This window comes from Xylocopa sonorina, chromosome 1 (assembly GCF_050948175.1).
Source record: "Xylocopa sonorina isolate GNS202 chromosome 1, iyXylSono1_principal, whole genome shotgun sequence".
NCBI classification, from domain to species: Eukaryota; Metazoa; Arthropoda; class Insecta; order Hymenoptera; family Apidae; genus Xylocopa; species Xylocopa sonorina.
In genome coordinates this window covers 3,964,593-3,981,390 of record NC_135193.1, presented here as the reverse complement: position 1 = coordinate 3,981,390, position 16,798 = coordinate 3,964,593, and the positions used below count along the sequence as shown (strand labels likewise).

Genomic DNA, 16,798 nt, shown 5'->3' with positions numbered 1-16,798 from the left:
GCGTAAATATTTGAAGGAACGTCCGTAGCCGCGCATCGACCGTGTTCGCGACGTAACGGCTGGCACACTCTATCACGGGACGACGCTGTTTCTTTTTAGGCGGGCGAATTTTCGGATCGCTACGGATCGGAATCGTCGAGGCGTGCCGTCGAACAGGACACGGGGATCACGCGGACGATCAGACCGCAAACTTGCTCCGATCCGTAGCCGCTTTTTGCTCGTCGCGGGATTCCCTCGTTGAAACGCTGACACGGTGCCGATGGAATACCACCGGCGAAAAAGGGAACAAATTATCTTAGCGACTTGCCATCTGAATAATTCCAATATCGCCTTTTATTAGGACGAAAGAAGTGAAAATAAAAATGCAGCAAATTATTTGAATTTTCTAATTGAATTTCTTTTGAAAGCTACTCCGCGAAGAGAGTCGATCGTCTCGCGATTAAAGACGAGATCGAGTCCATCCGAAACATTGAAAATCTACGAGATACTTTCAAGTACACGTAGAGTCCTTTGTGCACGATTTAGCCAAAAGTTTCCTCTTTTCTACCTGTGCGCGTTCTTTCGCGATCAAAATGAACAAGAGAGACTCTGTCGGTGCGCGGTGATTCCAGAAAACGGACGCGTTACAACCGCGTCGGTTCGAAAACGGTTCTCTCGGTTGGAGCATTTTACAGATAATTAAGTAACATTAACGTTCCATCGAGACAGCAGGCTACGTGGCCAGTATTTCTCTCCCTCCTCGACGCGTACGCATATTTTCGAGCCGGATAAGCATCGCTCCTCCACTGGTAACAGGCCAACCCCTTTACTATACCCGCCCTTTTGTCTACTTCGCGTCGCGTTCTCTGGACCGTTTGATCGGTTTCGATGATGCTGCGGGTTTAACGATGGTTTTTCTGTCCGCTGATTTGTTTCTCTCGGTTGCATGCCGTTCACGCGGGAATGCGGCGATCATATCGGCGCTTTTCTCGATCAGTAATTAAGGTCAACGCGACGATCGACCGGTAACGACACCTTTTTCACCGTTCTTTTTACCGTGAAATCGATCCACGGTGCCAGCCTGCTCGCTGACGGATGTTATCGCAACATCGATTACGTTTTAGCGGTGCCCGGTGCTATAAAATAGCCGCTGCGTGGGCGGCAACACGTTTAATTGCGGACAATGGCCAAGGTTCGCGTGGAGTGTTCACGCGCTATTTCGTTTCATCGAAAACGGAACATTGATTTTTTCCCCCTCGCAATGCGAGAGGAAGTTAAATACGCGTTATAGGGGTTGGTTCGAATGAGAAATGTAACGACGTTTCGGTCGAAATGGTGTTGGCGAGGTTGCAAACAATCGTGACGCTTACAATTAGAACGTTTAGCCAAGATGCAAACACGAATGTACGGCTCTCGCGATACAAAGTTAGGGCAAACAAAGCGAACTGTGCAAGGGGCTTGATTACAATAACCACCCCAATTCAGCCCTAACCCTCATCGGTACTAATTGTCTAATTACCATCGTCCGCCTGCCGTTTAGGGTGCATTTCATTCCTGCAAATTAAAGATACGTTCAATTTGTTTCCGCTTTAAACGTAATCAGCGGGTCTTTCGTCTACCAAACTTTATTACACCACTTCCTACTATTTTTCCTTCTTTTCGCGTCGTATTTATAAGTAACTCTACGAATATCGTAGATACGAATGAGTTAAGATATAGCTTATAGGCTGGTTATGCTTGAATCTTTCTCTTACGCGATAATGTCACGACCGTATGATTTATATGCCTTTTTTAAACGCATGATAAAAATGTTAATAAATCCATTCTATTTTTCCCTTTCACGAAGCACTTCTCTTTCCATTCCTCGAAGCGAGGCATTATCATTTTGGAAACTCTTATCATACGTCTAGATTTACGGCCCCCAAAAAAATGTACGATCTCAAATAGATTACGTTTACTTTTCTTCAGAGGCTGAACAAAGTGCTCGAAAATGGTCGAAATCGATCGGAAAGGAGTCCGGCGTGTTCCGACCGAAAGGCAACGTTAAATCTCCGTCTATAAATCCCAATCCCACGTTCCAAGCTACCGACACGACGCTAGATCAAGCCAGACGGAAAAAGGAAAAAAAAGGGAAGGCACAAAGAGGAAACGAATCGATGTATCCGTATTTATCGCTCCTTCGATCGTTTAACTAAGCAGCTTGTGGACCGACAGGCTTTATATCAGATCCCAGAAACAACCAGGCCGGCTACGTCCATTGTTTGATAAAGTCAGGGGGCCGCAGATTATAACTAATAGAAGGTAGCGAGAGGCAGAGGGAGAGAGGAATCGGTTGCGACGGGTTTATGCGATCGGGAATCCTTAATCGCGCCGCGGCGCCGGCAATAAAATATGCATGCACGCTCGCGAATCCGTGTCGGTGCCCGGCGCTTAACATCCCACGAGACGTTGCACGCGTAGACGTTTCGCGTGTATTAATCTGCATAAACTCATTGCTATGCAAACGAAGAGATTCGACGTCGAACTAGGATATCACGGGGAGCCTTTCGCGGCTTACACCCCGGCTTAACAGCAGCTCTTACCTTCGTTCCGGTACGCGTACACCGGCGCAGCCCCCAAACCACTTACCCTCTGAACACATATGCGGCGATAAACATATAAACAGCAGGTAGAATCGTGTACGGTCGGTATCTACCTATATAGTACCTGTATAGGAGCGCGTACGTTGTTTAAGCGATACCGATCGCAAAGCGGACCACCTTCGGCGTCGCGTCGATGGAATAATAATTGCGAAAGCCTGGGCCAAGCAATCGCGAACGGCGAAGACAACGGCTCGCGCGACATCGATAATCTGCCAGGCCCTCCGCGCGGCGAGATGAAAAGAAAACAATCGATGAATAATTTCGTTATTGGAACGCGACAAGGACGGGATAGGAGGAGTGCGACGATGAAATTGATTGGAATGTTCCAGGGCTGGGCTCGGCGGGCACACCGCGTCGAGATAAGAGCCCAGGGACTTTTTCCTGCTGGTCGTCGAGCGTGAACGATGAATAGAAAAATTTGCATAGCCTCGGAACTCCGCGGAAAGGGAAAAATCCCGCGAACCTCCCTCGTCCGGCCACGGCGATCAAACGGCGGCTTCTCTCCGTACTCCCTTTGCCCGCCGCTTCGCGCAGTTGAAACGAATTTCACATCGTTTCACCGGATGAGGTCTCGAGGCTTCCAGAGAAAGTTCATCCAGTCTGCAATAGACGTAATAGTGGGCGGTTGGAACACTGTTTGATCAGCAATCGAGGCTGCCGTACTTGTACTGGCCGAGTTGAAAGAATTTTCCAAGGGATAGAGTGGTATAGCAGAGGCAGGATTCGCGGAGGGAGGCGAAACGTTGGGTACCAGCAACGTTCTCGAAGGTAGCGGGCAAAGTATACGGGACGGTGCACGCACTAAACTGTGGATTTTCCGCCGCGCCGGCCGTAAGTTGCCCCCATGTATGTTTAATGCGAGCACGCGAGGCCTACGACCGAGCGACTTCTTACTACCGTTCGCCATTACTTATTCACTTCCGGCGCAATTACCGCGACGTACTCCATCAAAGTCCAGACACGGGAATCGCACCTTTCTTACGAGCCACCACCCCACCCGACGCGCTCGCCTTTCCCTCTATCCATCTATCTCGCGCGCGCCTTCCGCGTGCCGCAGACCAGAATCGCGGCATCGCATTGTCGAACTAATAAATCTAATGTATACCCCATCTCTCGCGGCGTGGCCCGCGGTCGTCAATTAATTATTCGAGATACCGCTTTTCCCACGCCACCTGACGCTTCTGCATCCACGTTCTGTCTCGAGGTGCGAGCGATCGCGCGAACACCTAACGGTAAGCGACTACGAGCATTCGCGAGCAGATCGCTGCTTCCTGCTTTTTCTTCTTGGTACACATTATCTTGGTACATCTGACGCGAGGTGAGATCGATAGATTCGTTGACCGTTTGATAATTGTTTCTCAAATTCCTAGTCTAAAGATAGAATATCGCGGAGGGTGGATTTCATGAATATTGCCAGCGGTGTTTTCGAAAATATGGGACACTCGTGCGACTGCTATTCTTTTGGGATTGAATTTAATACGGATAATGGCAGCGAAGCGCGTGTTTTCCACGTCTTATTCTTCGTACTACTTTTGTTATTTTTTTAAGTTTCCTTCGTACTTTCAAAGCTTTAGTTTGGATTACTATTTTCCTTGCTTTTGTCGTTTTAAGAGGGTAACACGTTGTAGCGATTGATTTCTGGAACACCCATCGCGCATCGATGGAAACGCATGTATTTATGCGCGCTGCGTGCGTCGCTCTATCAGAGATTTACGCGCGGGATATATTAGAAAGATATATCTGCGCGTTCTAACGGCACCCAGGAATAAAAATAAATCGGTTGACATCGATAAAACGACCTCAGGGAACACTTTGGAGAGGTTTTTACACGCGTTATTGTTCCAGTCCCTCCGATTTGTTGGTTCTACTTGTAAATCTTTATTTTATCGATAATAAACGCGAGTGGTAGATGTTCATCGTTCCAGCTTTTGACGTTTAAATATATATTAAAGTACATCGATCCTATAAAGAAGACAAAGCGTTTCTGGCAGATGACAAGCTTTCTTTGAGTACGACGTTTATAGAAGATTCCGTTTGCTTGAAAATATAATTAACCATAGCTGCAATTCTCTGATCTTCTTTGATAACGCAGAAGATTTGTTTCGCCGCTGAAACACCACTCAATTTATCCCCAGCTAATTTTCTGAACTAATTATCAGTACAACCACCACTCTAAACTTCCTTTAAATTAAAACATATTATTCAAACGCAATACTTCTATATCAATTATATTCTCACGTGCGAATTCACCAGGCAAAGCGTGCATTCATATGCACGTCGAGGAGCCTCGATACAACAATAGAAACGAAAACTCGTCGAGAGCCTGACAAATCATATACCACGTTAGGTACACACACGTTCAAGATAAAATCGATCATCGAGCAAGAGACACTCGACTCCTCGTACACCGTTGTCATCTCCCATTCGAGCACCACCCCTAACGAAGTCATCGAACTCGCTAAGCGGAAGAACTCTCGCGAGAGACGGAAGCGTTCGAACGAAACGAACAAAGAACAACAACAGACACACTCGCGCACAGAGCCTCGAAACACCCTCTAACTCCATCCCGCTCTCTCTCTATATATATATAGTATATCGTTAGCGGAGGCGCGTCTCATAACGGTTGCGTTTCGCTCTGGTTTTTGTTCCAGGTTGACGAGGCAGAAATGGCACGGGCGGAGTCACGGTGAGAAAAGGGCGAGGGTGAAGCCCTCGCGCGAAACGGGAGCTATGGTGAAAAGCTTCGGTTTCTCCGCCGGGAGGGCGATACCTGCCGTCCACCTTTTGCTTTTTCTCGCGCTGGCCAACGCAACGGGCGCCGTAGACCTCTGTAAGTACACCTCGGTCAACCTCTGATCCCCCGCCAAGCCGCGGTGCCTTAGAGTTTTCATCGCTAAACTTGCTTCGTAACTTATTAACGAGCAAAACACCGGCGATCGCGGCCGATACACGTGGCGCTCGACACCGAGTCGACGAACTTTCGATCCGGAATCGACTTTGGGACGCGTACGTCGGCGACGAGGAAAACCGTGGCAACGTACTACGCGTGGCTCGCGTCGTCGTCCACCCTCTGTTAACCAACCCCCTGCAACGACGCCGCGGACTCCCGGGCTTTCTCTCCTCTTCGAATTACGAACGTTTAGGGAGAAGTTGCGTGTATATAAGCAACGCGCGGCACGTACGCTCTATACGTACGCTCGAAACGGGGCTACCTTTGTGCGCGACGCATCGACGACAAGCGATTTCGTTCGATCCAAATTACTTCGCGGCGATCGAGCAACTTCCGAAGCTGGAATTGAAACGGGCCTTGTATGCGTCGGTGTGCTCGAGGGGAACGGTGGGTGGTGGACCGTAGAGAGGATAGAACCGTGCGTGGCTCGAGCCATACCCTTCCATTTTGAACCGTCGTTACCCCGTAGTGAAATAATATTTTGCATATAATTATTTGTATATTTCATAATGTGGAACATCTGGTTTCCATTAAAACTTTCCATCGGTATAACGTTGTTGCTTAAGCGAAATTAATTCATCTGAAAATGAAGGAATAGTTTCGTAAAACATCTATTAAACTTATACAACACGATGTATATTGTACGTGCAATAATTCCATTTGTAATTTTGTAAATTTCTCCGTTAAGCAAATAATGTATTATGCGTGTTATCCGTAAAATGGATTTATCTTAATTTTCTGACGTTAATGTCGCTTTTCGTCGCGTTAAAAGTGATTGTTTCGTCCACTCCCGATGGAAAATGTTCGAATTTAATAAATCAATAAACGTCAAAATCAATTTCCCCCGACAGACGTCTCGCAAGTCGTCCTTATAGAGCGTTCGATCGATCATCGGTCCTCTACCCGTACGAAAAAGCGGCGTGCATCGATTTGCATGTCGGAGTGGCTTAGTCAGCAGCCAGCAAGCCCGTTAGTTTTGCTAAACGATCTGTCGGCGTCAGCTAACATTACTTTTCCTTGTAACGAACTCACTCGTCGACAGTATCGAAATTGTTCCGAATTGCGGGTCTCGGCACAGGGGGAGCCGTTTTCTTCAGCTTCTTCCAAAGAGCGAACGATTCATGAATGATTCACGCATAATCGTATCGTTCCAAACTTCTTGTTATCGGTGTCCCGCGGAATATTCTGAATTGATATTAAAAAGAAAAATCCAGCCGAGTTCCGTACTTATCGCAAACTCTTTCTACGAGCCAGCCAAATATATTAACCTGTTGCTGCGTGAACGTCAAGAGATTTTTGGAACGAGCACGATAACATTAGAGAACAGCGATCGTTTCGCTGTAAGACGAAGGGAACTGGTTACTACGGCTACAAAAGGGAAAAGAAGAAAAAAATCAGAGCGTTTCGAGATAGAATTTCACTCGTGGAACAAGAGGCCTGAAGCGTGGAGCCTTTACATCCTGAACGCTTACGGCAAAGTACATCGATTCTATAAACTGTAACAGACACTCGTTTCTCGTTGTGCCCGTTAAACGTTCAATTTCTTACCTCCGACGGAAAGGAGAAAGTGGCTCGTTAATGTAACGCACGCAGCGGAATCGGTGCCAAAAGAATCAATCTAGAAATGTGTTTCCCCCCGCGTCTCGTCGCGCAGCAAACGATAAACAGAACGAAAGATCGAAACCGGGAGGGAAGATACAAGCAAGAGAAATAAATATCGTCATAATTTTTCGTCGAATCGGACGCTCGTTGAAAATGGTTTTTCATTAAAGAAATGGAAACGGCGACGAGGGACTGTATCAAACGTTTGCTCTTAGTCGCGATATAAATTCTCCCGACGGGGGAACCGACGGGAAGGGATGTCCTCGTTTCCACTGGCGTTCAACCCGCCGCCAATAGAGCAGAAGTAATTAATGATGTTTTCCCTGAGACAAAACGAGGCTCAGATGGGGAGGTGGGCCGGTCGAAGAGGACACACGCTGGACAAGGCGAGAACGGGGCTAACGCGCGGCTCGAGAAAAGGGGGAACGTTTCTCGCGCGGGAATCGAGAGACGCGGAATTAAACGAAACAGGGATGCAAGTTGAATGGAGGAGCGCCGCGTTTTCCGCGCCTCGAGACCGTAATTCAGGATCGATTTACGAGCGCGATATATCTCGCCGCGGTGGCTCGTTAGGGAGGACGTGCCGACAAAGGAAACGGATTCTACGCGAGAACGATCCAAGTTTACCTCGCGAGAAGGGAGAAGTTGCAGCGGAGACGAGGGTCGTGAGAATTCCGGGGGTGCGAGCGATATATCGGGGCTTCATTAATAATAATAGCGAAGGGCGTGCTTGATTCCCGAGCCAGGGGTGCTTTGTCTTCCCGCTGCGGATCGTTATTGATTCTTATCGGTAAATTTTGGCGCGTTGATTTATGGAGAGGGTGGAGCGTGGACCCGATGAGCGCAGCATTCTTACGTAGCACGGTTCAAGAGTTCTCGAGCTTTTTCTCAAAAAATTTCCAGTGTTCTTCCAACGTGTTTAAAACGATCGTCATCTCGCGAACGACTGGAAAATGTAATAAAACGGAAAACTACTAGCAAAGCAAAGATCTCTGAGATATAGAAATTAATTGAAGTATTAGAGAATTTTAGTTCACGAGTACGGTCTTTGCAGAACGCACAAGTTCGCGGGAATTAATCCAATTACACGCAAGTTACTCCGTTCCCCGATTCGAGGCGGCAGACTAACATGCTTTCCAGGACGTGTTCGCAATCTGTTGGAATTTCATCTTACGATGATAACACGGGTTCAAGCAGGAGGATCCGACCAGCGAAATTACGACGAGGGTGGCGGATTCGCGTCCAAGGATGGTACAAACTTTTACTGATATTAATGGCCACCTACGTGGCCATTCTGTTTCTCGATGACTTAGCACGGATTCCTTCCGTTATAAGCTCGTATTCGCAGCCATTAATTCTCACGGAGTCCCCGTACCACTCGCCGCACAAACCTGCAACCTCCCGTCATCGTTGCTTCCAAGTGCACCTGCACTCGATATCCGGGATATTAGGTATTATAATACGTTTGTTCGTCGTGTATTCGGACACCATCCAAGTGCAACGATGCTCCAGCAAATTTTCCCGAGCCGCATTTTAGTTGGTAATAGAACCCCGCCGATATGCATAAATTGCAATCGATGGGGCGGCCACCCCTACCGCGCCTCGAGGCGCAACCCGCTGTCGCGTGCGAGTCGCGTTCACGAGCTTCGTCGATAATCGAGCGGTCCGCGTCCCCGCGGTGCATTCAAACGATCTCGCGCAAACGAGAGAATTCGACGCAATCCTCGTCCCGCGTAATGTAATCCAAAATGTTTGAAAATCATACGCAACGTGTAGCAGAACGTTCGCAGCGAACTTTGGCCACGAATTCAAAGTTTTCGCCACCGCGGCAACGATCCGTGACGCGGGCAAAACCGTAAATAACGCGGACAATCCTCGACGGCGGGCAATATTGTATCAAGATAGTCCGTTCCTAGTAGCAGGATACATCGGGTTCCCGTAACGCCGCTATGTTCCCCATGAAACAATTTGATCGGTCCCCGAGATACGAAAACGTTGAGGTAGTCCTTCCCGTCGCCCTAACTCTTCCCGTTCCCGGTCCTCCCTCGAAGCTGGAGGAAAGGCGGTCGTATACAAGAACGTAAACCGGCTCTATCCGACGGATTCATCTCGGTTAGCTGGTTATTTAGCCGTTTATGATCCGGTGGCGAGGACGTAGCCGGCGTCGATACACGGCAATGGGCACTCCTTTTCTCGAGCTTCTATGGAAATTTTTCTGCCGAAACCAAGCTTTGATACCGCTCGAGCCTCTTTTGAAAGATCCACGAGGGAAGTTAGGTGTTTATTGTGTTCCATATCAGTTGACGACGCGCTGATTTCATTTATATCACCTGCCACAGCTTTGACAATTATCGAAAAGGGTTGATCGACGATTTGGAAATGTGTATTATAATAAATCTGCAGTAATTCACTGCGTCGATGGAAATCTTCGCGGCGTTTGCTACTGTAGTAGCGCTACTCGATAAGAAATACTTATTATCTGGAGGTTTTCGTTGGTTTCAGCGCAATGCATCGCGCCGCTGGGCATGGAGTCCGGCGCGATCCCGGACGCGGATATCACCGCCAGCTCTACGTTCGACACGGGAAACGTTGGCCCGCACCTAGCACGGTAAGCGACGCTTTTTCATTTCGATCGTTTATCCCCGACGCCATTCGTCATTCCTATCTATCGATGCCTTCTGTTACACTGGCCCCGCGCCATCGAACTGCGATCGAGCAGGACACGCGAACGATACGCACCGTCCAAGCCGTTTCCGGGTTAACCCTCGAACCCCTCCATCGACGGTGCGCTCTGTATCCTCTGTTTACGACGACGTTGCTAAGCGCAGCCTTTACTGGCGCTATCCGAATAACGCTGCGCATCGTGGATTTGGAAGCGAAGACGAGTTCGGAACAGACGGGCTCGCGCGACGTGCCTGCACGTGGCGTGACGAGGAAGGGTTGATCAAGGGTTTTACCATGGCCCGTTATAACGGAGGGTGGGTTTATGTTTTACGGAAATAGTGGTGATTTTGGGAGACGTATAACGAAGGGGACAAGTTCAGGGTAGCAGGGACGGAAGGAATTTATTTGGGAGAGCGTTTATTCGACATGCGAAAGTTAGATGAGATTGTGGAACAGTTTGAAGGTAGGTAAATGAACGTTGGGGGTTAGTTGAGACCTGCATGTTGATTCAACGATATGAATGTGCGCAAGCAAGGCGTGAACCATTTTATTTGATCGAATAAAATAGGATTTATTTACACTGTTAACGGAAGGGGGTATTGAAAATTGTTTTTTGCGAACTGTGCAATAATGGCATTTTAAGGTAAGCGAAAGCGTTACGCGTCGAGATACACGGATGGATACCAGTGTACAGTTTTCGCGTCTAACCTGGAGGGAAAATTATATTCTATGTACCCATACATCATGATGTGTACCTAAGTTATGGAAAATTTAAACAAGTTCATCAGCGTTAAATTTCGTGCTCTAAAAGAACATCCTAGCATCGTTCATAATAATTTCAAGGAGAAAAATCCGCGAGATCAGAAATTTAGATTAAGTAATTTCATCAGACAGGCATGGTTCGGAAATTTATTGCCTATTTCCTCCTTGAACCGCTGCACCGCCTACCTGAATTGCCCCGTGCAGAAACGGTGACACTCGCGAAGTATCCTCCCCCCTTGGATTAACTTACACTCAATTATAGGATAATTATTTCAAGATGTCATCCGTGCAGTTAGTCAGTGAATTATTCATACAGTGACGATGGTTCGCGCGCCAAGACGTACACGGGGAAAGTAAATCAACGTGTCCCCTTCCGCGTTAGGCAGTTTAATCGTGGTCAAAACGCGGTAGAACGAAAATTAATACTTCAGGACTCATTAATCGCGATGGCTCCACGGCGCGCGGTCGCATGAATACTAAAAACGGGCCGCGCCTCGTCCGCGACTCGTTAATACGTAAAATCCGGTTTATCGAGTTTGCGCGCGCACATGAAAGACGTTATCGCGCGTAAACAAAGAGAGCAGAGCGGTGGACAGGGTAATTATTTCTAATCTGACCGCGTCGCGTCCAGCTTTTTTCCCCCATTTATATGCGAAAACCACACGGACCGCCACTCCGTGTTTCTCACCGTCGCGCCTTGCGATGTAAAATACCAGTAAAATGGAATAAAAACGGGTAAAAAAAAGAAAAGCGAATATGAATGTACACACGCGCAAGCGTACACCAGGCGCGCGAAATAGGGAAAAAGTGGAAAAAGCGGATTCGATTCGAGGCAGCACGCGAGAAAGTTGCGATGAATTCTAATCGCAAGGGGTAATGCATATTCCGGGTGGAATAAATCCTGAGATAACAACGTGCAATTAAATCACCGGAGCCCGCATGTTTCGCACTTTTTCGCACGCGTGATGCCGCTCGTCTGTAATTAATATTTACGCGGTACGCTTCCTTCGCGACGGTGTTTATTGAGCTTGCTCCGCGCGCAATTAATCAACCTGGACGATATAGTTCGATAATTCTATGCTGGATGAACTCGTGCGAGCCCCGTTTCATCTTCGTCGAGTTTATTTCGACATGCACTTAGAAAAAGGAGAACGTTCTCCGTTCGGTGTGTGAGAAAAATTCATCGACGCATTTTTCGAATCGCGTGCTAAAAATTGATCTCGTCCTGTCAACAAAATGTACAAACGGGAGGGAAACGCAAACGACTCGACCCTCGTCCACGAGACACCCAGCACTTCCATCTACGTCCTCTAATTAGATCCGTACAGGGTTAAAAAGTAGCTCGAAGCTCCTAATACAATTACCCCGGCAAGATGTTTGACATCAGCCAGTGGCTTAAAAAGAATATTACACCTGGCTGGTACTGAAAGGGTTGACCATGTAACGCCTCTTGTAACCGACGGTGCAACGCATGAATACGAGATGCGGAGCAGTCCTCTTGCTTTCGCTCCCTTTCTCTCTCGATCCAATTCGACGTTCGCGTTTCAACCAACCCTTATAACCCTACCCTCGCCCGTGGCTCTCACTCCGCGGCACCCTTCCGTCGGTGGCGTTTAGATATTAATGCGTAGGGTCCAGTGTTCAGCGGCGGTTGCAGCGCAACAGCGGTTCATACGAATATTCCATCCCAAGGGACATATCCGCAGTGCTGCAGGCCGCGGTTGTAACTCGAAGCGGATGGCCAAGCCTGGCTGGGCAACGAGGAACACAGAGAGAGAGAGAGAGAGAGAGAGAGAGAGAGAGAGAGAGAGGAGAGAGGGAAGGAAAGAGAGAGAGAACGTCACTCCCGCGGGCTCTCCGATATTAATACATTCCATTACCGCAGACAATGACCGGCTGAATGGGCCTCTGACTCTTGATGAGCTCCGGGGCGCCCCCGCGTTGCATCCAAAGAGCCTCCTTCGCTCGTCCACGTCACCGTCTAATTTAATACACCGCGACCTCGGGCGAAGGTGCTTAGAATGGCTGATGATGCGCCGAGTAGTCGGCAGATGGGAAGAAAAAAAGGAATGACCGAGAGTGTTGCCGAGTATCGATGTTCCTCGAACTGCGTGGACCACTGGCGGGTAGATGGGTTCGATGAATCGGATCGAAATGGAATCGAGAGTGGACGGTGTTGGGCTTAGCGTGCCATTGATGAGCGGCTGTTGCAGTTGATTCTTTATTGAAGCGGTAATGGGTCGCGATGGTCAAAGAACTTTGTTGATACGAGGATATCACGATGGTTCACAACAGATCAGCGGTATTGAAGTATCGACGAATGACTTCTTTATTGGAGTCGTTCAAGAGTCGCTCAAGAATAACTGTATAATATTGTCCGATGACACATGATAAGTACGCGTACTCTACGCGTACGTGTTATAAAGTTGGACGCGTGCAAACGCCTACCTCGTACTTTCAGAATTCGAAAAGCGTAGAAACGCACAAATGTACAATAACAACCAGTACCTGTTAAGTACCTGTGTACATTATTACTGTTATAAATATAACTCGTGTTCAAATATATAGGGCGTAACAAAGTTTACACGTAATATTGTTCTAATTATAGTTCAACTGTTTCGGGTTAAATTATGTGACTGAAATTACAACCCCACCACGTGTATTCCCACAGCGCATCGTATGTGGGCTGCGAACTTTGGCAAAGAAGATTTCACTGCTCCGAAACTTTTAATCGATAGAACAAATCAACAGTTCGACCTGTCGCCGCAAAAATAGGTCCTCAAATAGGTCATCCGATATAAACTTCCATCGCGGAGGGTTGACAAAAAACAGCCACGACAGTAGGCACGTCGATCAATAAAACAATCGTTTATAGTCATTTCAATTAAGGTCAGATTATCCCGAGTAGGTCGTGTCAATCCGTGCCATAATTGATGTATAAAGATATCCCTCACCGTTCGGTGGCACGGAAACCTGCCGCGAAACCAGGACGGAGCCCGGGAAAATTAAGGACGTTGAATAATCGAGAAAGAGCCGTGTAAAGCGGAAAGACGAAAATAGCTGGCGAAACGTGTAACACGGCCGATCCGCGTCGAAACGAGTCAAAAGCGCGATGCATCGGTGTCAGTCGGTATTACGACGACCGTGACACGACGCGAGTGAAGGACATTTAAAAAATTGCCGCGCTATTTCGTCAGGTCTGACTGAAAAAGTTGGCACACGAGCGTCAAACGCGTTCGCGGTCTAACTTAATTAATCGCCGTTCCGTACTCCGTTTATCAAGGGCCGCCCCGTTCAAATGATTACGTTGCCGCGATAATTTCATTTCGCGCGGCCTCCGGGACGAAGTGGCGAACGACTGATCGACGAGCGAATCCCCGAAGACGCCTTTTACGCGGAATAAAAAATTCTGGAAAAACATCCGTCACGGGAAGAAGTTAAGGGTTGATGAGGAGAAAAAATGCTCGGAGTTAAATACAAAGTTTGCATTTGAATGGCAACGTTTCCCGCGTCGAGATGTTGAACGCCGTTTGGTTACAGGCGAATCCGCTAAAAAAAAGGAACAGAACCGTGAAACGACCGACACGTTTTTTATACGGAATACACGCAACAATTTTCGAGCACGACATCGTGAGAAACCGAGCACTCCACTCTTGCTGCGCTTTTACGCCCCCTTTAAGAATCGCCCTGGTTTTCCTCCGCTTTTTTTTTCACGCCCATCCCTCCCCCCGTCCTCTTTTTCCTCCCGTGTTTCCGTTGAACGGTATTTCCAGAATGGGCGTAATTAAGATGCTGGTAAGGGAGCGCGTGCGCACGCCCCGCACAAGGGGTCGTGTTAAAAGAAATTGCAGCGGATTGAGAAGTCAAAAGGCGAGTTGCAGCGGGGAGTTTCACCCTGGAGCTTGAAAGTATACAATACGATTAAATGGGTGAATTCAATTGGAATTAACCGCGGTTGAATGTACTTTGAAAAAAACTGACAACTCGACGCCTCGTTCTTTCGCGACGATTGTTAAACAGGATCTTACACCATCTACTAATTATACGCAATCCCGTACACTTTCTCCAATGGTTTTATTTTCAGAACTTTAATCTCACGTTAGCAACGAACGCGTATACGGAAACATATTGATGCGATCACTGCTAATGCATTCTAGACGGAGTTTATACCGCGAGGTTAATGTTTGCCTTCGGTCGTATCGAGATACTTGGACAAACGTACCTTCTTCGAGGCGAGGAACGGTTTGCTAAACCAACGTTCTAATCGCGGAACAACCTCTCTCGCGTCACGTTTCCAATTTACTTGCCAGCGAGGATCTAACGGCGAAAACAATTTTCCACGATACCACTTTCAGCGGATTGAAGAATCACCGCGTTTCCCATTCGCGCGGGGTCGATGTATAAAAATGAAGGCTGTCAAGATACGAGGCGAAACGACGGGTACACAGAAATGCGCTAAAGCGCCGCAAGAAACGCAGCTACGTCCGGCGTAAACCTTTTTTTTTTCTTGCATGCAAGTAATGGCTTTTAGAGTCATTACTTGATACACTGTGATTTAGAAGGCGCAGATAAGCTTGCAGCTACGAGGTCTTATGCCGGCTTTATACTCGCTAGTCGATTACAGGCCCGCGTCGGCCGATACCAAGGTGAATCCCATTTTCGATCTTCGTTGTGCCGGGGGTTAAGGGTCATTGGAATCCATTGTACGTTCCACGAGCTCCTATAAAAGTTCCATAAAGTTCCGAAGAATTCCGATAAAATCGAAAAACTACGATACAATCCCAAGAAGGAGGTGAGCACCGAGAAATCGAAAATCTGTTCTTCTACGATGAAACGGCGCGCGAAAGAATTACATTCTATTCAAGACGGCGACATATTGTTATTGAAAAATTATGAATATTAAAATTCTAACTAAAAAAGACAGACTTACTTATCTACTCACTTATCATATGGTTCAGGAGATATTAATTTATCTATTGTATTCTAACAGTAATTGAGCTTAGATTAATATCGTAGACCCCGATTGAAATTTAGTTACTCGTTTAAAATAAGGTAAAAACGATGGCTTTCGCGAAATGCGCGGCCAACAATTCGAAAACGAGAAAATCAAGTCGACGCTCGTTATTTGTTACACGGGTTCGCGCTGATACCGAATCGAAAAGCGGAATTCAATTTGCACGGCTGTATCAGATCGCACGGGATGGAGCAAATTTCAACGCGTTCAATAAGCGGGCCCCTGATATTCCTCGAAGCAATACTAGTCGAAGTAGAATAGGAAACGTCCCCGTGATGGGACAGCCGCGAGATAAAACAACGCCTGGGAGAGGATGAAAGTTCGTCGTGTTCTAAGTGCTGGCCGATGCCCTCTTGATTTCGCCAAGAAAAACGCTACGAATCCTCACGGTCAGAATGTATCGCGATAACGTTTATTACTCGGCCGTGGTGTCCACGATGTCCCCTCGATCGTGCCCAACGGAAATCTTCGATCGTCGCCGATACCACTTATTCTCGCGATCGTGACTTAACGAGTTTATACCTCTCCGTGTCATTGTTCCAAGCCATTTTCTCGCACACTCAGAAATACGTTACAATGGTAAAGATTGGAGATTTTTTACGAGACAACCTCGCCATGTTTCTCGCTATGAATAATCGCCAACGTTAAGCTACCGATACAGCACGACGTACATAAATTATCGTATATAAAATTCCTCTGCAGTAGCAAGCGCGACGCCTGCGACAAACAAGAGAGCAACAAGAAGTTTCCCAATGAGAAAACGGTCGCACAATACCGACGAAGCTCGTAAAACAATCCAACGGCTAAAATGAACCGAGCAAACGTTCTCGCGTGCGGCGTAAACGCGAGAGCATCGAATTTACCGTTCAACGTGAGCCACGAAATTTTCAGCGGCCAAGGACCCTGCTTTTGCACCTCCCCTCAACCCCCCGTTCCTTCCTCTTGTTCCTTTCTTTTTTCTTCTCGTTTCCGTTCCGCGCACATCCGCGAGGTTCTGAATCAGATAAGTCCGCCCGCGTGTCAATTCTCCTGGCCAACGGTATGCATAATACAAACGAGTGTAACGTCGCGGAGATAGCCGTGTACGAGAGCGACAGTGTGTCACGTCCCCCGGCTAATTTCGGCGAATTCAGAATCGTCCGCGAAGCGGGTAACGCGATGGAAAATTTAAGTCCGTCGCGGTAT

General features: G+C 47.6%; 1 protein-coding gene across 1 annotated transcript in view; it reads left to right on the top strand.

The window, feature by feature from the left end:
• The window catches only part of LOC143424403 (discoidin domain-containing receptor 2), a 124,418-nt gene that overhangs the window by 56,604 nt on the left and 51,016 nt on the right, over positions 1 to 16,798 (top strand). Inside the window, exons 2-3 of the mRNA XM_076896435.1 lie at positions 5,273 to 5,451; positions 9,676 to 9,781. Coding sequence (XP_076752550.1) covers positions 5,352 to 5,451; positions 9,676 to 9,781 — 206 coding nt within the window. The 5' untranslated portion in view covers positions 5,273 to 5,351. The remainder of the gene's footprint in view (positions 1 to 5,272; positions 5,452 to 9,675; positions 9,782 to 16,798) is intronic.